A 26,343-nucleotide genomic window follows, 5' to 3' on the forward strand; every position below is an offset into this window, starting at 1 on the left:
TGTAAAATGAATGCTCTACCTATTGAAGAGCAAATATTGATATTAAAGGCATTTTATATTTGTGGCTACATGTAAAATGACTGATTTTCTAAGAAGGAAAGAAGAACCTTAAAATAACACCTTCCAAGTGCGTGACAAGCATTATTCACTCCCGCCCTCCTACACCGTCAGACGTTTCTTTTTATCCTCCAAAAGGGTAGTCTCTTCAACATACAATTGCAAGATAAAGTGAAGGTGACTGTCGCAAGGTTCCTTTTTTGAGGAGGTGATTATGGCAAGGAACCATGTGTCTAAGCTTCTTGTGTAAGCACTTGCCCTTTCTCCCCACTTCATTCGTGCTGTGGCTATTAGGAACTTACTTGCCAGAGAGGTCCACGGCCAGTGGATTTGGAGGAGGAATAATCAGCCCAACGGAGGGAACGAGCATGTCAACGCCTCCTGGGCCTGTCACGTACCACTTGCTGCGCTCAGTGTTGTCCTTCAGGATGCACTCGTCCCCCTTGTGCACGATTTTCTGGAAGGCAAGCACCCCATGGCTTCCCTTTATTCATAAGTACATGTTTTTATCTTTTTCTCAAAGACAGAGACGAAAACATGCAAATTGTGAAAGTTTTTATCTTACTTTTTCCCCTCAAACGAAGCAGACCATACACAACCCAACAATACCGATGCTGTAAATAATACATGGAAGCCTAAGAGGTATATATAAAGTGAACTACCTTTTAAGGGAACTGCGGGAAGTGACTTTTCAAAGATAGCCTGGGGAATCCACAATGCAAAATCCTTTGGTAAAGCAAAAGCTCACACCATCATTTTCCTATTTCTGTGCATTCATTTTTATATATTAGACTTTAAAGTGTTACTTGTCTCATTTGTTTGCTCTTAAAATTTAATATTAAAATTAAAAAAAATTCTGTTATCAGTCTCCAGAGAAATAATTCTCTAAATGAACTCCAGCATCTAAAACGCTTCTCTTCTAAATTGACTCCAGCATCTATATAGCTTCTTAAAATGACTACCTAAAATATGACAACTATCTTACCTAGCAAAACGTAATAATCTTGATTTTTAGGTATCTCAATCTCCAATTCAACTTACTTCTTCCTTCTCCTCACCACACAAGTTCTTAATGCGTTTCCACATGGTAGAGTAAACCCTACTGTTTAATAAAGTTTATGTAACCAACTAATCACATTTTATATTTGTTAAATCCTACATCATTTTATAATAAAAAATAGAGCCGTGGGAATCATATAATTACTAAAAACAAGTAATTTTTCTATATAAATGCTTATATTTACCAGCGAACCTGAAGAATTGATATGCTACTCAATTACCACATGAAATTTGCAATGACATTCACTGTATATGCAGCTTAATAGTGTCATTTCTTTAGTCAGAAATTTAAAGATGAGAGTGATCACAGGTAAGTTTTAAATACTAGACGAAGTATTAAGCTCTAAACAGAATTTTTTAAAGTTCTAAAAATAACTATTGTCCTAATTATTGCCAACAATCATATGATTCAGAACAGAACTGCTGCACTTGTTCAACAGCTTGCTTCTTTATATATAAAAGAAAAGACACATTGAGCTATGGTGATTATTGAAACCTAGATTAAATTTTGTTCTCCTGATTAACACAAATCCAATGTAAAGAAAGGGCAAACTTTTGTATGGTTCTGAATGGCGGAGTACACACCTGGTCCTGTTTGTAGTCGCACAGAGCCCTGAGGATAATGGGTTTGTTGCTTCTGTAGTCCGGGTTACGTGGCTTCAGCTGTACAATCTTCTTGGATTTGTTTACCAAGTTCTGCACCTGACGCTTGTATTCAAGGATTTTCTCTCGTTCTTTCTGCAATTGCAAATAAAATCATACTTTAACAAAGATACCCTGTGAATCTTAGAGGTGATCTTCAAAAGACATTAATGTAGCTACTATGACATTACAAATTAAATCACTATAGTTGCATTAGCTGTAAAAAGCCACAAATTCGTCAGCAGGAAATATGAGAACCTTTCATAATAAGACTCTTCAGAAGTTGCATAGCCATGAAGTAAGTGGACAGGAAAGAATATCCTTGTGTGAAAGGACAACATTGATAAAATTTAACGTCTGCTTTCCCCAAGGAATTATCGTGTTAAGTAATCAGTGTTCTCTGTTTCGTGCCAAGCAAATTACCGAGACACCAAAAGTAACTCTCAATAGTAGTTGAGCATGTCAAGAAATTCATTTTGAGAAAAGCCACTGCAAGATGAAGAAAACGCTTGCTCGGGCTCTGGGTGTGCTTGTACAATAACCCCAACCAGCAGCATGAGCTGCGTCAAGGGTGCAGTTTATCTTCCACCCCAGGTGCAGCTGCTGAAGTTCTAGGTCTCAGACACTACCTCCAGCTCCTTGATCTGTTCCAGCAGGTGCTGCAGCGGCATGTTCTTGTCACAGGGGTACTTCTTCCTGATGGAGTCTTGAAGTCCCTTCAGGTACGCTTCAGTCGACTGGGCCTCTTCAAAAAACTGTGAAGGATGAGAGTGATCCCATGCCAATGAGAAGCAACTCAATAAGCAATTTCATCTAGTAGTTGTGTTTCAAGGACTGTCATCCCTAAGCCTCTCTTTGCTAGGTGGCTAAAGGAAAGCAAAGAGCAGAAAGTATTTACGTATGTGACAGCAGAAAACTATTTGAGTGACTAGTGGCCAGGTTACAAATCTACGCTCCTCCACACTAAAAACCAGTAAAGAGGATTTATGCAATATTTTCAAGATTATTTTCAGTGCTTTTTAAGATATACTCAAAAGATATGGTATTACCACGTACATAAAAGACAATGAAATTATTACTAAGTATAAAAACCTGAAAGTAGGCAGCATTTTCTTTGAGGTGAACATCAATGCATTTGGTGATCTGAAGAATCCAACTCCACTGTGTCTGCAGAGTGTCCATATAGGCCTGAAATGAGAACATGCCTGCTGTCTTGGCCCCGCTCAGCTGCAGGGATGCATACATTCCTCCAGAGACAAGTGAGCCGGAAGGAAAGCTAGTAAATAGTTTTTATCTAATTCTAAGTCAGGCAAACTTTTTTCATTCTCAATCACAAACAGAATGAGTTCTCTCCCACCAGAAAACTGTTCATATGGTCAAAATTAAATTTTAAAATCAGTTTCCTGAATAGATACCATTAGGAGTATTAGTCAAAATATACATTATCCAAACAGCAGAGCTACTGACCAATCAGAACAGAAATCAGGGATAACCCTGGATCAGGGTCTAGTATCAAGCCCTGTCCCTGTACAGTTGCTGGATCATGGGGAGGGGCAAGGCATCCAGGTGAAGGGCTTGGAGGTGCTTAAAGCGGTGATTCTTACCAACTGATACGGAAGTTTCCATTTTTTTAAACAACCAGTATGGCCGTATCACTGTTACCAATGTCATCCTTGAGCACAGCCCACAGACGGCAGCCTAGCGCAGAGAGTCAGCAATCTATAGCCCAAAGGCCACATCTGGCCACTTCCTGCCCTTGTCACTGAAGTTTTATTGGAATACAGCCATATTCATTCATTTACATATTGTCTGTGGCTGCTTTTGCATTACAATGGCAGAGTTACGTAATTATGACAGAGACCCATGACTCTCAAGTATAAAACATTGGTCCTTTTCTGAAAAAGTCTGACAACCCCTGACCTAGGGTATTGGTCCCGAAATAGAAAATAAAGTTAGCATAGCTTCATGATGGATAAGAATCATACATTTGTAGAGTATTACTTTAAGAAAAGTCTCCTTTTTTTTCCCCCCTAACAAAAATATAAACCTCAGGAAGCCTACCTCAATTTTGTCTGAGGCTGGATGCTGATTGAGGACAAGTTGGTCACTTTCTTGCTTAAGCTTATTGAGCTCCTTTTCCTTAACTTCCAGTTGACTCATGCGTATCTGTGAATGGAAAAATAAATAAATCAATCACCAAGTCACCACTAAGCTTCCATCACTCCCACAGCATTTAAAGGAAGTTAAATACAAAATGGTACTTTGGAAAGGAACAATGCCAAAGAATCATGCTATGTTTTCCTCATGAATTACAGCATTTTTTAAGGCTGGAAAGAATGTTTGATACAGGATAGAATGTGACTGAGGTCAGACCAGTGACAGGGCTTGTCCAAGGTCACACGGGAAGAGAGACAGACCTGTGATTGATCCGGAGATTTTCTAAGTCCAGGTTTCTAAGTCCAGGCCACCCTACTATGGTGCCACACACGTCCTGGGGTATCTGAACGAACCAATTCTTACCCCGTCTAAACAAACTACTGTCTTCTGGGACATTAAACAATGTATCGCCCCTCTTAGCTCACTGGAAAGTGTCCAGGAAGGGTTTCCCACGACCATTTCACTGCAGCTGAATTACAAGTGGCTAAGTGACTGAAAGGCCCTCGTATCCCCCCAAGGCAAGCACCTACACCGTCCGCAACTACACGGGGAGCTTACGGAGAAGGCCTCCTGCTTCTGCGCGATGTTGGTGTTCTTGTCGCTCCAGTCGTACAGCAGCTCCTCCTCCTCACAGTCATTGATCCACATGATCTCCCGGGACGTGGCCTGGATGATGTTCTGCAGCTGTCGCAGGTGATCCATTCTGTCAAAGGATGCTTTCTGCACAGGAAGTTCAAAAGCAGCGTTAGAATAACAATATGCAGGTGAATGGTGTTCTCTGCAGGTCTCATAGATTAACCCCTTCCCCCTCAAAAAAAAAATCACAAAAATAGGAAAAATATTAATCTTGTGCGTTCACTGACCACCTGGTATGGAAAAAAGATCCATCCAAATTTGCAGTGAACAAGATAGCAATTTTAGATTGAGTGGAATAGCCTATTCCCAAAGGATCATGATTCATCTACTGATGTTTGGGTTCAATAATTAGGTTTTTTTAACAATTTTTTTTTTAAAGCTGGTCAAATGAAGCAGTCTGAGTGGAGAAGGAACAAAGGAATCTGTAACTGGTTGTGATCAATTAGTTATTAACACCACTGCACTCAGACCAACCAACAATATTTTCTATTCTTCTAAATAAGGTCTTATAAACTCTTCTCTTTTTTGTATTTTTTATTGATATACCATAGTACATATTTTTAGAGTACATGTGGTATTTTGATACATGTATACAAGATGTAATGATCAAGCCAGAGTAATTGGGGTATCCATCACCTCAAACATTTATCTTTTCTCTGTGTTGGGAACATTACAATTCTTCTCTCTTCTAGCTATTCTGAAATATACAATAAATTATTGCTAACTATAATTTCCCTACTGTACTATGGAATACTAGAACTTATTCCTTCTATCCAACTGCATTTTTGTACCCATCAATAATTAGTTTTAACTATGAAGGGGAAAATGGACTCTTAGATAAATCTTTTCCTTCCCCTAAACATTCAAAGTGCTATCAGTCACACGCCAGCCCTAATAGGAAAATTTGCTGTGTCACCACTAGCCATGTTATTTAAAAAGTGTCACTGCCAATAAGGAAATATTGAAAAAGTGAAGATTGGGTGACACAAATAGGCAGACGAATGGAAATCTCTCTCTAATTATGAATCAAGTAATTGATACAGTCTATCACAAAATGGTGATGGTGGTCTGACAGGCCTCTATCTCAAGAAAGTAAGTTTTATTTTTGCTTATACTTCATAAAAAAGATCACAATTCACAAGTAGCAAAGATTTATTGCTTTAACTGCAAGTATTTACCAAGTGCCATTTATGTGATACAACTTGAAAACAGAACACATAAACACACTTCCAGGGTTGTTACATTAGCACACTTTCCAGGGTCCTCATGCCAAGCAGGTGCCTCACCCCCAGGAGGTGCTTGGTATTTATGGCACTGAATTGAATTGAGAACAACGGAGCCTTTGTGCACTGCAGAAATAAACTGACTTACCAGCAGGTTTTCATATTCCTCCTCCAACTGGTAGATCGCAGACTTCTCACGCTAGAAGATGAGGAAAAAAGCAGGTAATTCTTTAATTCCCGTTGTAGATTTGTATAGCAAGAGCAGCCCTTCTAAACTTCCTTTTTGTCAGATACTGGCCTCAGATCCCTCAGTAGAAAGAAGTATTTGCTCTATGACATTTTTCTCCCCCCAGGGACCTTTTCTCAGGGGGTTTGAAGGCAAACCCTTGCTGGCCTGGCAGTGCCATCTCCGAAAAGGGAAGGCTTGAACACAGTCACTTAAAGACTCACGTGTTACAAAATTTTTTAAGAAGTTTGGAAATATGATTTAGGATTCCCCAGATTTTAAAGAAATGGGAAGAAAGTTGGTCAGGTACTCAGGTGGACCCCAAAAAAAAAAAAAAAAGCTGGAAGAAAAAGAAGGAGGTAGCTTTGATCTAAGTAAAAAAGTTAGTGATTTAAAAGTGTACAGTTCTGGGGGGAAACCAAGCACTTAAGATCAGACTAATATTTTATGCTATAATTCTCAACCCAGCTTTGAGCCTGACTTTTTTCAGCATAGTAAGGGCGTCAGGATGAGACCTGATTTCCTTCAGTAGAAATACGTTTTAGCTGCCATCTAGGAAAGGATTCATTAATGACACAGACTACTGCATGTGATTGTTGCATTTTCTCTATCAGAAGAGATGCTCTGCTTTCTGCAGAAAGGAACTACCCCTTCCAAAGATATTTATTTACAAACTGTAAACGAATGAGTGCTTGCACACCCTTGGCCTTCTGTTTAACTCCTCTTCAAGGGTCAATACGATCTCTAAGAGAGCTGATTCCACTTACTCATTTATAGTCTCTTGGGAAAAAATTGTAGCCTAATGTTTCAGACCAAATTGCCTAGGATTTAACTGTAATTAAACTGAAATTACACAGTCCTTCAGTATGCTTTTTAAAAACCCTAAAATGAAACATTGAAAGGTACCAGGTCGGCTTTAATTTTGTCCAGTTGCCAACGATAGTCTCCGATGGCGTTGTGGATGCTCCTGTGGCTGTTGATGTGCTGCTCCACCGAGGCCAGGTCCACGCCCCAGGCCACCGTCTCCATCTCTGCCTGCGGAGGGACAGGGAAAGAAAGGTGCCCTTTGTTTTCAAGCCTTTGCATCTGACTCACTTATGTACACATCAGGGGTCAAAAAGCAGCAAGGGACATAACCTAAGATCATGTCTTCTGAAGAAAAAGAAATCTACGTGTGCACGTGCAGGTGGGCATGCATACAATTATTAGTATGTGTGCACACATATGTATGATATAATGATGTTATAAAATACCCATAGACATTTCTTTATTCAATCATTTTTAAATGTGCATCAAAAATTGTGAAGCACAATCATACACTGCTTCCCAAGCTAAATAGCTAACCTAAAAGTATCTTTCATGGTTAATTTCTTTACACTGTTCTGATAAATGTAATTGTTGGCTCTTTTAAATCCAGTATTTACCTTTCCCTTTCAGGATGCAACACTCTCTTTGGCCCATTTCAAAGGGAAGTTACTGTACATACTCAAGGTCTTAATGTTGGCAATATTAAGATTTTGAATTTATATTAGTTTTTTAAAAAATTAAACCTCACTAAATTTGAGTCTCAAATTTAAGAATGTCACATAGTAAGAATCAAACACATTGTTCCCAAGTTTCACTCTGGGGCAAATCCATTACCTCATCCCTTTTTTGCATGAGTACATGTAAATTTCCAAATCACCTGTGTCATCTCATGGACATGCCAAGGGCAAGCATTCCAGTCGGGGATTGCAACAAAAATACAATACACATTGTTCTAAGCCACATCCATGTTCTAATATACTGGGCAGGGCTCCAGAAAGGGAGGCCATTTCAGAGTCAGACGACTGGCAGTTACTAGGGACTTTGGCCCTCCTTTCCTGCAGCTGTCTCGGCTTTAAAACAGAAACAGCCAGGTGTGTACACGGGGAAGTCAGCAAGGTGACCAGGCTCCAGGCAGGCCTTTCATTACCAGCCAGGTGTATAGTATCTGACCCGTCCATCAGCAAACACAAATCAAGGCAACAAAACAAAGCCTGGCAGCAGATGCACGCTGGCCTCCTGATTGTGCTGCTGGGACAACAGCTCCCTTATCAGCTGGGCCCTGCAGCCTGGTCTCCTGGGAGCAAGGCAAAGCATGCAGGCCACAAATGGGGGAAGAAGAGACAAGAGAAAAAAAGCCAGAGCCAATCCCACAGCAAACCTGCAGCAGGCGACCTAACATCTTTTAGTTTGTTTGAAACATGAGGGCCGCCTGCCTGATCTGAAAAGCATCGCTCGTCAATTGCTTCTGTTAGAAAATGACTTACAACCGAGTTCCTGTGATAATGCCTTTTTCCAAAATTTAAAAATTGAGTCTTTGCTACAAAATATTCTTAAAAAGCTATGCCCAGGCCGGGCGCGGTGGCTCACGCCTGTAATCCTAGCACTCTGGGAGGCCGAGGCGGGTGGATTGCTCAAGGTCAGGAGTTCGAGACCAGCCTGAGCGAGACCCCGTCTCTACTAAAAATAGAAAGACATTATATGGACACCTAAAAATCTATATAGAAAAAATTAGCCGGGCATAGTGGCGCATGCCTGTAGTCCCAGCTACTCGGGAGGCTGAGGCAGTAGGATCGCTTAAGCCCAGGAGTTTGAGGTTGCTGTGAGCTAAGCTGACGCCACGACACTCACTCTAGCCTGGGCAACAAAGTGAGACTCTGTCTCAACAAAAAAAAAAAAAAAAAAAAAAAAAAAAGCTATGCCCAATATGCCTAGCATTCTGGGAGGCCGAGGTGGGTGGATCGTTTGAGCTCAGGAGTTGGAGACCAGCCTGAGCAAGAGCGAGACCCCATCTCTACTAAAAATAGGAAGAAATTAGCTGGACAACTAAAATATATACAAAAAATTAGCCGGGCATGGTGGCACATGCTTGTAGTCCCAGCTACTCGGGAGGCTGAGGCAGAAGGATCACTTGAGCCCAGGAGTTTGAGGTTGCTATGAGCTAGGCTGACACCACGGCACTCTAGACTGGGGAAGAGAGTGAGACGCTGTCTCAAAAAAAAAAAAAAAAGTTATGCCCAATATGAACACAGAAAATGACAAATTATGGGCTGTCATTCTATATAACTGTCATAGTAACTAAGAAAACATTAAGGGATGTGATATTTCATAACTAATTTGGTTCAAAGGCTGTTTCGCCTACCATCATGGATGATTAAGGTGTAGTTCAAGCCCCATGAATTCTGCCAGGCCCTCCTTTGACCCCTCCACTCCACAAGGACTGGAGCTCCATCTCTCCCCCACGCCCAACTAAGCAAGATTTTATTACAGCTCTCACATGGCAATTAATCACACACTGACCTAGACTGAAAGTTGGCATCTGGGTGTATGTATCTTGTTTTCTTCAATAATCTCATTTTCAAAACTATGGATAATAATTTTTGAACCCTCAGTTTCTGGTACAATGCCAATACACATAAAATCCTCAAACAATGTGTGTTCAAAGATTAGAAGGGAATTTGAAAGCACACAAATAGGTTTGTATTTAGGTTTCTGGGATTTTAACTGACTTTTCTCCTCTGTCAGTCCCACCTTCTGTGTTCATAACCTTTACAAGAAATGGGAGAAAAAGTTAACGGAATCAGTGAGTGAGTGAATGAATGAATGTCACAGAATTCCTCACCATCTAGGCAAAAACACACCCAAAACTTTAAAGTAGTTGGGACATTTCAGAACCACTGCTAAACCGGTCCAACCACAACTAATCGAACCAAGCCTTCTCACAACCACAACTGTACTGTGTAACAATCTTGCCACAACTTATCATTCGAACACATCCACCTTCTCAAGGGAAGGACGGCTCATTAGTAGTAGGTTTTCATTATAAAATTCCCATCTACATGATTATGGCATATTTCTACTGCCACCTGTTCATTATAGGACGTAATTACTACATAAAACAACAAAACAATAATTAGCATTGAAAAATACTTTGTAGAGACTCCAGTTCTAGGGAAAAGATCATCATGTACTTCTGCCATTATTTCACTTCACTCCCACACCAGTAACATGATGGTTGCACAAGACAACTGACACTTCAAAAGTGTAAGATAAGCAACCAATGAGCCCAAACCAGAATGGCCAGTTTTACTCTTCCCAGCTCTTTCAATTTTTTAACATTTTAAATGAACCACCACAACTTGCTTTTTTTCCCAGTACCTATCAGTAATACAGGTAAGGTCAGTTGCCACTGGAGGAAAGAAAATGAAGTTTTTTAGCACATAAACTCCCAGAACAGATTTTCCAGTTGTGAACAGTAACAGCTGGATATTCAAAGTCCACGAATTAAATGATACCTCTTAAATATTACCTGTGTGATAAAGTATGACCATAAAAGAATGAGGCTAATTCCCTAAGCCACAGGGAAACAAAAAAACTATCTGAAATTTCATAATTTCAAAACAGAAGACCACTTTCAAATTGTATAGGAGGAAAACCTGAAAATAGCAAGTTGCTGTTGCCACCTGCAACACCACCAGAACACCACCTGTGAACAGAACACAGGGCTGCCCCTGTCATGCTCTATGCCCTGGCCTCCACAGGTTTGCGGTGTCATCCGTCAGGAAGCTGCTTACCCTCTGCTGCCTCATCCACCCCAGACAGTCGCTGGTGACGCGCTTGGTGAATTCGTCCCACCCAGAGCCACTCTGACAAGTGTATCCTCCACCACCCTTGGAGCTGGCCCTCCGGACTCGAGGGACGCTGATGGCTTTATAAAGGGCTCGCATCTGCTCTTGGAGCTGCAATAGTCTGAAAAGAAAGAAAAACAATGACCCCATTGCAGGAAGACAGCCTATGAAAACACATTCTGGGCAGATTTGCCCTTTGCTGACTCTCCTTTATGTCAATACAGAGGCCACAAGCGTCTTATGGTATTTGAAGATTTTCTTCTTTATCCCACGACTTGAATCTTGATCATATACAAAAAATTAAATCTTGGGAAAAGGCCCAAAGCCTGAAACATCATGGAAAGTGTAACTGGCTTTGCCAAACCTGGTCGCACCTTTTACTCTCTCGTGAGTTTTGTCCTGGGGATTTTCCTAATACCCTGGGCCCTGGGTGGCAGGAAAGTAAATTCAGACTACACCTTTCTGCTTTAAAGTCTTTGTTTCTGACTCTAAGAGTCTCATTTTTTAATTTTTTAAACTAACCTTGACTTGCTATTAGACTCTAAAGAAGCCAAATGCTGGGCCAAAGGCCTTTGCTGCCCTCTAAATGGAGGTACAGTTAGTTAACATCTCATAACGAACTGGCCAGTTTGTATTAGAGATACACAAAGCTGCAAAATACCACGTAAGCAAGCCTTTCCTTGGGAACATCTGTGCTGCCTTCGAAGGCAGGCCTGGGTCACGGCACTGAGTGTAACGGTATCCTTCTGACCCACGCTCTGTGGCAGTACCTTTTCTGGTAAGCGTCACAGGGCTGGCCCATCTGCCGCATCTCTCTGATCAAGCCGTCAGCGATTTCCATGTGATCATTGGCCTGGGCGAAATACTCATCCAGTTCTCTACTCCGAGCCAGCTGTATTCCATCTCCATATTTCAATTCCTAAAAGAAAGAAGTCACTTGAAGGAAAATACATAATACGGGGAAGAAAAGCTTCATGTGCACTAACAGAAGCAAAAGCTTCTACTGTAAACATAATAAATATTTTAAATTCTCCCATCTTAATGCAAAAGATTTCCAAGTGAAAAATCATTAATTTGAGACAAGAAGGTAAATAGATGGAGATTTGTGAACCAAAATTTGTAGACTACCTTTTATATTTTCACTTGGCTTTTAAAAGCATATTTACAGAATGCTAATCTTTCCCTTGCTCCAATATTTTAAATGTGATCTTTCATATTCACACACAACTCCCATGTAATGGGAATTTCACTATGATAAGGGCACTGTACCACTATACCAGATAGGGCCTTGTGCACACAAAATGAGCTTCACCTATATCTTATGGGAACGTAACTTTAGTTCTTTTTTTTTTTTTTTGAGGCAGAGTCTCACTCTGTTGCTCGGGCTAGAGTGCCATGGAGTCAGCCTAGCTCACAGCAACCTCAAACTCCTGGGCCCAAGTGATCCTACTGCCTCAGCCTCCCCAGTAGGAGGGACTACAGGCGTATGACACTACGCCCGGATAATTCTTCTATTTTTAGTAGAGACGGAGGTCTCACTCTTGCTCAGGCTGGTCTCAAATTCCTGAGCTTAAGTGAACCTCCTGTCTGGGCCTCCCAGAGTGCTAGGATTACAGGCATGAGCCACTGCGCCCGGCCCATAACTTTAGATCTTAAAAAGAAAGCTGCCTGGTTAATTGTGCCGGGCCATTCAATGTCCTGGTTTTGACGATGCACTACAGTCATGTGAGATGGCACCACTGGGAGAAGCAGGGTGCTGGGTACAGATTGCTGTGTACTATTTTTGCAACTTCTTGTGAGTCTATAATTATTTCAAAATAAAGTTATTTAAAAAAGAAAAATAGTAAGCATCCTCTGCTGCTTCAGTGCCACTTACAAGCTTTCTCTAGAATTTTACATTTGCTGTTTTCATTCAGCTTCAGCCAAATGAACCTCGTTTCTCTAAAAAGAAATGTTAGCAAATATACTATTTCCCTAACATGTTTTTATTGCACTTCCATGCATGATAGTAAAAATAAACTGAGAACATGATGCCATGTAAATTTTTAGAACTACATTTAAAACGTGTCCACAGTCATTACACACCCCGTCCAGGGGTGGCGTGAGCATGTGTTCCATATGAAGTCACTGGTGCCTATTTTGCTTTATGCAAAGGAATCAAGGCACTTTGTTGAACATTTAGAGGAAAACGTTTCAAATCAGATATTTGAAAGAACCAGAAGTGGAATCAAGTTAGTTTGCTGAGCCCCAAAATATCTTTGTACATTGACTAAAATAACATTATTTTTTGACTGGATGAAATAAGACAGAACTATAACCCACACAATATAAATTAAGAATCAGAACATTAAGATTGTCTCCAAACAGAACCCATAAATTCACTTGGTTAAGATCTCTCTTTCAAATATAGACTATTTAACAGGGGTACTCGGGATGAGGCAGTTCCAGATGTAACCCTGACATTAATGTCAGCATCAGGGAGCCTGGAACTCAGTTCCTTTGCTGAAAAGACAAAATAACCCAGGAAAGGGATAGAAAAGGTGGCTATGGCCCCACCATTCTCTAGTCTGTTTTTAAGCAAACTTGGAGCAAGTGTGAATGCTACAGTGTTTTAATATGAAAATTTTATACAGCAAATATCATGGAATCCATTATTTCTAATCCTGACTCAATGAGATCCTAAGATATCTCAGTTATCTCAAGAAATTTCATGAGGTTCTCACAAATGTCAACATTTTCCCCCAATTTTCAATTGCTTACTTGTCCACATTTTTATGTTTCTCAAATAGAGTTATTCTCCCAATATGGTCATTGGCCTTGGAAAAAAATCTTATTATTAATAAATGAATGGTGTGCATGACAATCCATCCTAATCCAAGGACAGAAACACATCAGGTTGCACTTCAAAGAAGAGAAAGTATTACAAAGTCACATAAATAACAGGAGGTTGTTCCAGTTCCAAAAGGGTGGAAATCTGTAGTGTAAACATTTGTCAGGGGTGAAAAATCCATGTTTGGCTGTACGTGGTGGCTCACACCTGTAATCCCAGCATTTTAGGAGGACGAGACAGGAAGATTGCTAGAAGCCAGGAGTTCGATCGAGACCAGCCTGGGCAACATAGCTGAGGGAAAAATACAAGTTCCCCACCATTGGCTTTTAATATTTAACAGATCTCATGGAGGTGTCTTCTTGACTTAGAGATATAGATCAAAATAAAAAAGCACATACAAAATAAAAAAGAAATACAAAGCACAAAAGGTATCCTTAAGTAGCTCCTTTTGCACACATGGTTGTAAGTCTTAAGACCAGTTTCAACTCTTTTAAGCTGCCGTAGTTCCCTTAGTACCCTTTTAGTTCATTGTAATACTAAGGTCCACGCCTAATGGGAAGTATTGTGCATGCTCCGCCTGTATCGTAGGTAAATATACAATCAGGCAGAGGGAGAGTTCTGCCTCACTTGCCAGAAATTTAAGGCTACGCAAAAAGGCAGGCAGTGCAGATTTTACTCTCCGGAGAACTCCTGCTACACCCAGGAGTGAGAGCCCGATGTAAGTAACCTCTAATAAACTCATCTAACCCATCAAGCTTGATTTGTCTGGGTCACTTCTTTGGTCTCTCGGCACCATCTCAGTTTGGAGAGTGGTTTTTCTATATCATCCTGGAATTTTCCCGACACAATAGTGGAACCTAGTCTCTACAAAAAAAAATTTTTTTAAATAGCTGGGTATGGTGTCGCACACCTGTAGTCCCATCTACCTGTGAGGCTGAGATGGGAGGATCACTTGAGCCCAGAAGTTCAAGGCTGCAGTGAGCTATGATCATGCCACTGCATTCCAGCCTGGGCAACAGAGTGAGACCCTGTCTCTTTTTATGGTTTGGTGTTTTTTTGTTTTTTTTTGAGACAGACTCTCACTCTGTTGCCCAGACTAGGGTGCCATGGCATCAGCCCAGCACACAGCAACCTCAAACTCCTGGGCTCAAGCAATCCTCCTGCCTCAGCCTCCCGAGTAGCTGGGACTACAGGCATGCACCACCATGCCCGGCTAATTTTTTCTATATATATTTTAGTTGGCCAGATAATTTCTTTCTATTTTTAGTAGAGACGGGTTTTCGCTCTTGCTCAGGCTGGTCTCCAACTCCTGAGCTCAAACGCTCCGCCCGCCTGGGCCTCCCAGAGTGCTAGGATTACAGGCGTGAGCCACCGCACCCGGCCAAGACCCTCTCTCTTAAATAAATAAATAAAAATAAACCTGTGTTTGAACACTGGTTCCCATTGTTAAACCAACATTACAAATAGGTTAAGAGACATATTTCCTCCCTTGTCTGTTGTGAAAAAGACTATCTCCAAAACACTAAGTATGCGAAAGAGGTCAGCGAACAGGGAGGTACAGGTTGGGCTTAGGACAGCGGAAGCTAACTAGGAACACAAGCAGGTGCGGACAGCACTTTGGGAGAAGCAGAGAGAAGAAAGCTTACGGGCTGCACAATCAGCTCAGCTCGCATCAGGCAGTCCGAGCAGTTCTGCAGAAGCTCCTGGATGGTGTTCTGGTTCTGGTGCCTGGACATCGTACCGGTTTGACTAAAGAGGCAAACACAAAGAAGCCTAACATGAAGTAACTTTTTGCAATTTTGAAATAATTTCAGTCTTTCAGAAAAGTTGCAAAAATAGGACAAAAACACCCCTGTGAGACCCTTCACCCAGATTTCCCAATTGCCAACATTTTGCTGTCTCCTTTATCCCCTTTCCCCGATACATGTATGTGTGCGTATTCATTTACGGGTGTGTATATATACATATGTTATTTTTTGTCTGAACCATTTAAGAATAATCATGCCCTTTTACCCTCAAATATTTCAGCATACATTTCCTAAGAATAAAGACATTCACTTATACAACCACAGTATAACAAACAAAATCAATAAATTTAGCCGGGCACGGTGGCTCATGCCTATAATCCTAGCACTCTGGGAAGCCAAGGCCAGAGGATTGCTTGAGGCCAGGAGTTTAAGAACAGCCTGAGCAAGAGCAAGACCCCTTTTCTACTAAAAATAGAAAAAGTTAGCTGAGCGTGGTGGCATGTCCCTGTAGTCCCAGCTACTTGGGAAGCTGAGGCAGGAGGATCACTTGAGCCCAGGAGTTTGAGGTTGCAGTAAGCTGTGATGATGCCACGGCACTCTAGCCTGGGCAACAGAGCGAGACTCTGACTTAAAAAAAAAAAAAAAAAGTGATATAACACTATTTTCTAATCCACAGAACATTTTCAAATTTTACCAGTTAGCCCAATAATGTCCTTTGCAGCAAGTTTTTTTGCCTCCTAGGTCCAGGATCCAATCCAGAAATACTCCTTGTGAGTTGAAAAAACACACTTCTGGCAATGTCAGTGACACAGAGCTATTTCAGCTTATACATCGCTTCATCCCACAGGTCCCTAATGCCAAGGCCCCACAAGTCCCTCTGCAGCAAGACCTCACAGCGTCAGACACAGAACATGAGGATTTCACTGGCAAGTCTGGCTGAAGGAAAAGGTGGGAGACAGGAGAAAAGCTTATTTTACAGAAGTATTTTCTGCAATTCTAATAAAAGACGATAATGGTAGAAAAATCATAGTGTGAAGAAAGTGATGGAAAATTTACGTACAGTACCTTTTACCCAAAAACAAGCCCTTGTCCTTTCAAGATGTTCCTAGAATAAACATTTTTCTCTACAATGAGGCTCACTCAATGTGCATTTCAAATAAGCCACTTTTCTGGAAAACGTTTGGCAGAAACCTTAAAATAACGGCGATGTTGAAGAAAAACGTTGCAGATGGTCTGTATTTTAATGGTCTTTATTTTAAAGAAAGAGACGGCAGGAGTTTAATTTGCTCCTCAACAGACATAAGTGAATCCAAGAAAGAGCAAAGCATAATAAAACAGTACTTCAAATTTGCCAGAATACATTATACTGCAGCGCAGACTCCTGTAGTTAGCTTTAAGAGAGAGTTAAAGCATATCGAATTATTATTTAATGTTTGCGAAAAATCCTCATGAATGTGCTACAAGAAGCTGGAGTTCCTCACCCAGCCCTTTAGCCAGGGCCGGCCTATACCTGCTTTTATCTGTTTGATGCCTGTCTGACCAGCTGGATTTCCTCTTATGTGTGTGTGTCTTTGTGCAAAGAAAGTCTTTATTAAAAAAAAAAAGTTTAAAAAACAATGGCCGTACTATGCATAGATGGGACAGGATCACAAGAATGTGGGAACTTCTCCCACAGCGCCTGACTTCATCATCTCACCATTGGGAAGCACTTTCTTCTTCTACCTATTTGGGGTCCCTCCCTGCAAGCAAGGCTCCCCAACAAGCCAGCACTAGCTGAATGTGGGTGAGGAACCCAGCCCTCCCTGGGAACCACTCCCAAACGATGACACAGGCTCCGCCAGGCAGGCCCAGGCAATGTTCCTGAACTGTCCACCCATCAAAATCAGGACAGCCTCCCCTTCTCCCCAAGAAATGCAACCAGTCTCTTTCTTCCACTCGGAATTATGCAGGAAATTCGGTACATTTCTCCTACTGCTAAGATAGAAACAAGGGCACATCTGTTGTCTCAGAGTGTGCAAAATTCCACCCAACTCAGAACACTTTGCAAAATGTACCTGTTACAAAATAAAGGAAAGAAATTCAAGAGACAAAGGAAAAAATTAAGAAATTCAGAAACCTCACATAGAACCCTAGGATGAATAAGGAATTGGGAAGGTCCTGTGTAATTGTACTTGTTTTCTTTATTAAAGGGAGATGAGAGAACCTTTCTTCTGAAACATTTAGAAATTCTGTTCAGCAATTTGGTTCCAAGGTTGATTCCCACAATTTATATGCAGTCCCAAACACATCCCAAGCATGGAAGAGTCATCTCTTAGCACAATGGAAAGTCAGAGTTCCTTAAATGATTTAATAATGTGTGCCACTGTAAAAACTATCAAAAATCGAGGTGTAAGATGGAGGCAGATAGGGGAAACTGGATGAGGGGTATACAAAAACTTTGCACTATTTGTGCAACCTTTCTGTAAATCCAAAACTATTCTAAAACAAAATGTATTTAGGGGCTGAGCGTGGTGGCTCATGCCTGTAATCCTAGCCCTCTGGGAGGCTGAGTAGGGAGGATGCCTTGAGCTCAGGAGTTCAAGACCAGCCTGAGCAAGAGTGAGACCCTGTCCCTAACAACAACAACAAAAAATATATATTTAGAAACAGGGACAGGGAGGTCAAACTCAATTGTGAATGAATACACCAAAGTGTACATACAAGTCTATTTAATATGAATTTACAAGACCAAATTCATTTGACCACAAACTATAGAACTCACCAGCTTCTTTTTACCCAACTACTAGAGTAGTCAGTTATACAACACTTAGAAATGAATTGCATCCAGGAAAAGGGGATAAGGCCATTGAACATTGACAACTAAATGCTGGCTTAAACCATTGGTGAATTTTCTCTATTTTTTTATTCCCTCCCTCTAGTTTTCTATTAGAAGACATTCCTAGAGGTCAGCTCACATCTCTATTAAGACAAGACACCTAATCTGCTTCCCCCCACCCCCATTGCCCGCCACCCACTCATACCTGAACTTTAAAAAAAAAACATGTAACTTCACATACAGTTAGTGACACTAAAAAAATTCTTCATGCTTTTCTAAAGGTCTTGCATATGTTCACCATATACCCTTGATGGCCGCCAAAACCCTTCTGTGTTTTGCATGGCACTTTAGTAAACAGATTAACTGTACAGGAAAGGGGAATGCACAGAACTTTAATCTTTTGAAGGGTCAAAAAAAAAAATGAAAAGCTAGAGTGCTGGAACAGTGAAATTGAGAGTCTTTGGTGTTGCTATTTGTCTTCAGGAAAGTATGATCTGATTAACCAAATTTCATCTGCATCTGATCCTTATGGCAAGGTCTACTCATCCTGTCTTTTATTTGTAAGCATCCCACTTTGATCCAACGTGTGGCCGAGAATACCCCCTGGAAATAGGCCCAGGCAAGAAAGGAAGCCAGGTGTACACCTTGCAAATGGCTCAGTCCCCAAAACAAGAGGGAGGAAGACCCAGATCCACTGAGGTGTAGTGACTGGGCAAAAGAGAATCCACCTTGAAATGTCAGTTTGCTTGTCTTAGCGGGCCCAGTAAAGAATCCACACAGAACTGGCTGTACTTAAAAATCAAGGAGGAAGTGCAGGTGCAAATGATTTTGGCCACCAGGTCAGTCTGCAGTCATTCACCAGCCCTGTGTGCGTGCTGGACTCTTCAGCGCTAGAGCCAGGAAAGCTTGCTTCGGGGAACATGTGCATTTTTAAAAAGTTGTGTGCAATTCAAAACTTTCTAAGATTACATATATCTTTTATTTGACCACATAATTTTAGATTTTTTTGTCTGAGAAATTTTCTAGACCTCCACCTGTTGGGCTTGATGCTATCCAAGATTTCTTCACCTCACTCATTCTGTAACTCAATTTTATGAAACCACCAAACTCATTCTTTCTTTACTGAAAACAATACAAAAGTCCGTGTTCTGGTAACTAAGTTACCTCTTCAACTTATATAGTGCACTTTGGGAAAATGTAAAATTCTATCATGCATGAAGAAATAATGTTTAAATAGACGTACTTATTTAACAAGGGTATAAGGATATTAAAAATCCCTAGCCTCAGCCAGGCGCAATGGCTCACGCCTGTAATCCTAGCACTCTGTGAGGCCGAGGTAGAGGATCACTTGAGGTCGGGAGTTCGACACCAGCCTGAGCAAGAGCGAGACCGTGTCTCTACTAAAAATAGAAAAAATTAGCCTGGCAACTAAAAATAGAAACAAAAAATTAGCTGGGCATAGTGGCTCACACGTGTAGTCCCAACTACTCAGGAGGCTGAGGCAGGAGTATCTCTTGTGCCCAGGAATTTGAGGTTGCTGTGACCTAGGCTGATGCCAAGGCACTCTAGCCCAGGCAACAGAGCGAGACTCTGTCTCAAAAAACAAAAAAAATCCTACCCTCAAAGAAATTTTTAATACTGTTACATATGGGTGTTAGGCGTGGGGTGATTTTAAACCATGTTAGGAATCAAACTAACAGGTCACAACTTTCAATTCTTAAATCTCATTTCAGTGGCACAGAAGATGGAAGATGTCACATGCTTTAAAAAAAAAAAGAAAACAAACTCATTTGGGTCAAATCAATCAAAAGAATACTGACTTCTAAACTAAATAACTATCCTTGAAAAAATAACATTCGTGCTTACAAATGTTTAACTCTTCTGAAATTCTATTTTATCTTCAAACTCACAAAGACAAATGATTCATACTACAAAGAACTTGCCTGCTCAAAAGTTTTTGTTTTTAATGTTCTAAAACTGGTTTAAACAAGTAATGGTTCCAAATGTTTGCACAGAGATCCCTTCATCAGTGGCTAAAAGGAAAATGCGTTCTGGATTTTAGTCCAAGGACGGACCACGTGAACCTGTGAACACTATTATTATAGAGCTTTCAATGTTTTATTTTACTATCTTCAAATGACACTCTTTTCTTTAAAAATAAGAGTACAAAATTAGCTGTCTTAAAGCATTATTTTAACACTTATTGCCAAGAATATTGCAGAAAAACGTATAAGGCAAATATTTTGAAGAGGGGCATTACAAGGTAAAAATATTTTTTAAATAAAGTTACTCTTTGTTTTATAAAAATAATTTTATAATAACCTATACTGTTTATTAGACACTTGGTCCCTGCCCCCAACTCTGTGTTGCTTTTTGTTTACATACTTTCTCTTTCATTGGATTCTTTCTTTCCTTCCTCCCTCCATCTCTCTCTTCCTCTCTCCTTTCCTTTGTTCATTCAATCAACACAGGGTCTTGTACGTGTGCCAGAAAGAGTCATATGTCTCTCTGTATTCAGGTTCATGGAATAACAGCCTAGGAAAAGCTCAATGTGTGTTGGAAATTATGATATGTAATGCATTCATATTGCTCTTAAAGCCTTTTGCTTAGCTCTTTATAATTTTCAAAGCATTTTTCACAAATTTTGTTCAAGTTTCTTCAAAGGATCTTATGTAAAAAGAAAAAATATATTTTTACTTCTTCATTTAAGGATGATACCTTACCTCTAAGACTCACTAAATACCCACCACACACATCAGCTGAAGTGTCATGTATCCATCCTTCAAAAGTTACAGACCAAACACTGTATGGAACACTATGGAACTTTCCTGATCACATCTCTGCCCAACTGCTGCAGTAGTTTTTGCTCACTTGGCTACCCCACTCCTGGAGAGCAAAGTCCCACATCTTCCACTCTTACAAGCCCCTAACCTTGCAACACAGAGTTCTGCACACAGCAGTTACTTTATGCATGTTTGCTTGGCTTAGTAAAGCAGAACAGCAAAGGCAAACAGAAAGCAGAGCGGAGGATATTACCACTCATCTCATCACCCTGATTCCAAAAGCTCAATCAGGGAGCCCATCTGTCCTCCTATTCCCCCATCCCTACCCCAATAGTCAGCAGGAAAGGAGGGTTTTTTCCCTATGGATTTTAAAAGGAGGGCCTCCTCTGAGTCTTCATTTTGTCCTTGCCCAGGAACTGTGGAAGCTCCACTTCCTTTCTGACAGGATGGTTCTTTATTTTCACACTGTGTGTTTGGTAGATTGTGTTAGGGGTTTCAGGGCAGGGAGGGGGGGATGTGTGAAAAACTGATCACCTATCATTAACTTCAGAAAGACTTTGAAGTCAGGCAGAGTTGGAGTTTGTTCGGAGCTCTGCCACTTCTAGTGGTACAGCCTGTGACTTGGAGCACGTTAAAGTGACATTCATTTCCGGTGCCTGGAGTTCTTGCATCTGTGAGAGGTACAACACCCACCTCCCGGGATGCAGGTGAGGCTTAGACAGGGCACTGTAGAAGCTACCTCCTCACCTTGTGGCAGCTCGTACTGTAGAGGCTGCTGCTGGTGTATGACATGATTCTGCGAGTTCATTCTTTGTGTTTTTATCTTTGCTCCAGTCCATAATTTTAAGGATGTTTTGCAGCAAATTGGGGGTGGGATTAGAAGAAAAAAAGGGAAAGAATAGAAGGAAAAAATGGATTGGGTATCAAGTGTAAGGTATTTTCAGGAGTTCCTAAGATTACCCACAAGACTCAAAAATGACAGTTTGGGGCAATCCAAAGAGAGTGATACATTTTAACAGCATGAAAGAAACTTACTGAAGGGATAAGAAAATTCAGATTCCTTCTTTTTTTTTCTTTCATTAAGTGGGCATGACATATGGATATTTGGTCAGTGCCAAATTCAATACCAAAATAGGGATTTCTATTCTGAATTACTTCCTTATGTAAAAACTTACAATTATTTTACTGAAAATTAAAAAAAAATCACTTACAAGCTATCTGGTTATCCATCAAGATGTCAACGCCTTTGTCCGCCCCCCCACCAGGTGCCAGATGAAGCCAGCGATGTTGTTTGTGTGTCAAAACCTGTCATTCCAAGCAGAACCTTGGATCTGTTTGCTGCAGCTTCCAGCTAAAGTGTCCTCATTTTCTTGCAATGTAGACTTTACATTCATGAAGTCTTTAAAGGACCTGGACATTTCCAGCCCAAGGTATTGGTGATGAGGCATAAATCGCTGGACTGCACTAGCGTTTTACAGGATGTCGCTTCCAGTGAGTGGCTCATGCCTGAGTCTTAGGGTCTGTGGGGCTGTGGCTTCAACATCAGAACCACACCTGACCATTTGCAAAGTGGCAGGGCCACTGGGACCAGCCCAGCAGCAGGGAGGAGAAAATCAAGGGGCAAGGCAGGGCTCCCAGCTGCAGTACCCAGGCCTGGGACTGAAACACTCCTCCTCCGGAAAGACTGGTTAGCTGAGAGTTACATCAGATGCCCCAAGTCACACCCAAGCCCTCCTTTGCTCCACCCTAAGAAGTCAGCACTGAGGCATCAGAGGCATCAGCAGTTTTTTGCTTCCCAAGACATTTCAGCCACCTGAACCACAATGAAATTATGCCCATATTTAGAGAAAAACATTTACTACTGCTGAAAGCTGTTTTGTCCCATTACATAGATCTGGCCGACAATTAGTTGACTTATTGCAGAATCAAAAAATTTTTTTCCCTATGTAGATGGAAACTCTACTAGTGAAAGCATACAATGGTTATGAAATAAATATTTCACAGGAATGTAGACTGAGGAATGCAATAAACTAAAAAGAAATAAATGCTCATATAAGATAGAAAAGAGTTTACAAGTAGAAAAAAGGACTTCTAACAACAAAGGTGTGATCTTTTCTTCAGTTCTGCCGGAACACGGGATTCCAATCCAGCTCAACCACTTGGTAGGTGTGTGACCTTGGACAAGTCCTTTAACTACTTTAACCTCATTTCCCATCTGTAAACTGGAAGTTCGTCCTGAGGCTTGAGATAACATATATAATGTACCTGGCACATCATAGGGGTTTGCCAGGTAATGGTAACTATTATTAACCACAGATCTGATATTCTTATAAAATATACAACTTACTCAAATTTTATAACCACGTAAATGTCATCTGCCAGATATTAAGCTAAACTGAATCTTGCCCTGCAATCGTTTCCCAGAAAAAGTACCTGAAAATACCTATTCCATAAGTCACTCCAGCTGAGCCTGTTTTCTCAGCCTCTGCCTTGCCTCTCACAGCCAGTTCTAAGGTGCAGCTGTCACTCCACCTTGGCAACACCTACTTTCCCATCCTACTACACCACCCTCGCCCTTGTTCAGACTTTCATTCCCTCCCCCTCCATGGGTGCAATGCTTCCTTAATTAAGCTGCCTCTGACCTGCAGTCTCTCCCCACGTCACGCCACCCTACATAGAGCTGCCACAGACACGGGCCTAACGCTCAGCTGTGATCATCTCGTTCCCCTGCTCCTTCGCTGGAGGAGACTTTCACTGACTTCAAGGAAAGTCTGCAATGGCTCCCCTCCGCCTGTCCAAATCCCTCTCCGTACATTCAAGGCCTCCTCCTGTGCTCAGCCTGAGCGATCCTTCCTCCTCTCTTCTTACTGCCTCGCAGTTAGAGGGAATGCTCAAAAAGGGGACTATTCCGTAGGCCTCTCACTTTTCTCATGCTCTTCTCTCCCCTGGAAGGCTCTCTGCCCACCCATCTGTACCAACTGAAAGACTCCAAAATCTAATTCAACACCACTTCCTCCAAACAGTCTTACCAGTGCCCTGACCACAGGGGTGTTACCTTGTCTCCTCCTGAAGCCTCTGATGCCGTGTATACCCCTCCTGTGTGTTACCCTTTTGAGTTCTAGATTTGAGTTCTTAACTTCATTTAAAGAGTACAAGCTCCTTCCAAGTCTTCATGTTTTTCCCTTGACCTCCTTGACACCTAACACAGTGCATGCAGCAGATGCTCAGTAAATACTTGCTGAACGAAGGAATAAATGGAACTTGAGATACTTTCATTGTGTAATTACAGGCCTGGCCAGTCTAGAAGTCAAGCTGGAAGGCACAGGGAGGACCAAGGTGAGGTTCTCAGGCCAACCCAGCTGCGAGTAGACTCCAGGATCTTAGGCAAGACTTTAGCTCCTTGTTGCTAATGTGGGAAAGTGGGGTTTCTGGAGGATAAGTAATCCTTGGTGGTTCCTCCTGCTCTAAAATTCAATGCAAACAGACCTGTTTATCTCATGCTAAGAAACAGGCTTCTTTTAAAAGGTAATTTAAAATAAACTTTAAAATGTATATCAAATAACGATCACATGTATTTCAGCTTTGAAATCATGAGGTCTGAAGAAAGTAAGCATTAATATTATAACCACATATTTCTGAAGCTTATGAGTATATCCTGCTTTTAATCCTGCAAAATGCACACTTTGATCGGTGAAATATCTAACTGTGGGACTTTGTTGCTTTGGTAACACATTTCACTACAGATTTGTAATTTGTTTTAATTACAGTAATAAGACTAGAGTAATTCTGCTTTTACTGAAAACAGTATTAATGTGACATCCTATATAAGAAAAATCCCAAGTTTGTATTTTTAAAACTATGCTATAATATTATCAAGCATGTAGCATTTACCAAACATTAACAAAATATTAAGTAGAACAGCAGAAAAATAAAGTTGTTGCACATTCCATTCAACCTAGAAGACGCAAAGAACAGGCAGATGGTGGGGGAATTTACAAAACAAATGAGATTTAATACTGTCCTAAAAATGGACCAGTGTTATTTGTGGAAAGAACAGAGGGGAGGTGTTTAAAGTCATTTTAAAAGGAAAATAAGAATTGGGCTCTCTGCACGTTCAAATTCGTTTATTTAGGGAAGGGTTAAATACACTCATTTCAAAAATCGCCAATCTAATTCAACCAATAAAGTAGCAGTTTTTAAAGTAAATGAGTTTCATGCTCCCTTCCAAATAAAAAAGATAAAATAAAATCAATGAATTTAAATTCAACCAGTCGTTTTCATACCAGTTTTTGTGCTTTAAAAGAAAAAACCAAAAACCTTTATTTGGAAAAAGTTTTGGTCATAAAAATACTATTAAGTTCTTAATCATCAATCATTTAGCAGAGGGCAGTGGCTCCCCTGGGCAGAGCCGGTACCCTGCTTCTACAAAGTGCATGCCGTGGGCAAAACCATAATGCCACCAGAAAAACTGGTGCCGGTGCATGCCCTGTCTCTCTTCAGTCAGTCGCTATTTGAAAATGCAGAAGTCAGCATTTGTGGGCTATTTGGTATTCAGCAGCACCACTACAGGCTGGGACAGGCTGGGGAGAAAACTCCATTACCTGGGTGTCGAGAAAGACTAACGCCTGTCGAGAAAGACTAACGCCTGATGACTCCAGCCCAGAGCCTGACACTTGGCTACTGGGCAGATTTTGGCCAATGAGTAGAAAAAAACATCTTTCCTCAAAGCGAGGTAATTTTTCACGAGGGTCTGTTCTACCTTCCCAGAGAGATGTAAAACTTGACAGGTTTCTAAACAGGCTTTAAGTTGGAAAAACAGAAACAAGAAATGATACCATACAAAAAAAAAAAAAACACAGAGCCTCCCCCAAAATTAAATGTTTCAATGAGGAATTCTAATAAAGCACGTGCAGTTCATTAACCAACTTATTAATTAAAATTTTACTTCTCTACAAAACGTAGGGGCCAAGAGAGTGAAATATTCAGTTAATAGTATTGATTATTTTCAATTTAAAAGAAATCTAACTAGTAAAGCATATTAAATAATAACTAATATTTAAAATAGTGCTCGTTTCGGTAGCACATATACTAAAAATTGGAACGATACAGAGATTATCAAAATTAAGAAAAAAGACAAATATTAAAAATAAATAAATAAATACTTGGTTCACAAAATGCCAAAAAAAAAAAAAAAAGGCCTACTAGAGAATTCTTACACATTCTGACTTTGATTTAAATTGTGTGTAATCCACACATTTAAAGATTGTGCTTCCCAAATCCTGGAAGACTGCGAGAGGAAAGCAAAGTTTCAGATATACATGGCTAGCAAAATTCTAAAACAAACTTAAAAACCCAAGTTTTCACTCCTTCTACTGCTTGGCACATTTTTCCTGGAAATCCCCAGGCGTGTTCTGTTCAGAAAACAAAGAGCTCCAAGAGACAATTTTTCGCTAACTCAAAAAAGAGAAAACAAATTATCAAGATGCTCCAGAAATAAATAACTAAATCTAAGCCG

General features: G+C 40.7%; 1 protein-coding gene across 3 annotated transcripts in view; it reads right to left on the reverse strand.

The window, feature by feature from the left end:
• DSP (desmoplakin) overlaps positions 1-26,343 on the reverse strand; it is a 44,034-nt gene that overhangs the window by 15,808 nt on the left and 1,883 nt on the right. For all 3 annotated transcript variants that reach the window (XM_069493518.1, XM_069493517.1, XM_069493516.1), the window contains exons 2-12: positions 15,129-15,231; positions 11,423-11,571; positions 10,599-10,773; positions 6,907-7,035; positions 5,923-5,973; positions 4,474-4,635; positions 3,820-3,924; positions 2,851-2,946; positions 2,388-2,513; positions 1,702-1,854; positions 360-514 (exon numbers count right to left, since the gene is read on the reverse strand). In XM_069493518.1, coding sequence (XP_069349619.1) covers positions 360-514; positions 1,702-1,854; positions 2,388-2,513; positions 2,851-2,946; positions 3,820-3,924; positions 4,474-4,635; positions 5,923-5,973; positions 6,907-7,035; positions 10,599-10,773; positions 11,423-11,571; positions 15,129-15,231 — 1,404 coding nt within the window. The remainder of the gene's footprint in view (positions 1-359; positions 515-1,701; positions 1,855-2,387; positions 2,514-2,850; positions 2,947-3,819; positions 3,925-4,473; positions 4,636-5,922; positions 5,974-6,906; positions 7,036-10,598; positions 10,774-11,422; positions 11,572-15,128; positions 15,232-26,343) is intronic.

Source organism: Eulemur rufifrons, chromosome 18 (assembly GCF_041146395.1).
Source record: "Eulemur rufifrons isolate Redbay chromosome 18, OSU_ERuf_1, whole genome shotgun sequence".
Classification (NCBI taxonomy): Eukaryota; Metazoa; Chordata; class Mammalia; order Primates; family Lemuridae; genus Eulemur; species Eulemur rufifrons.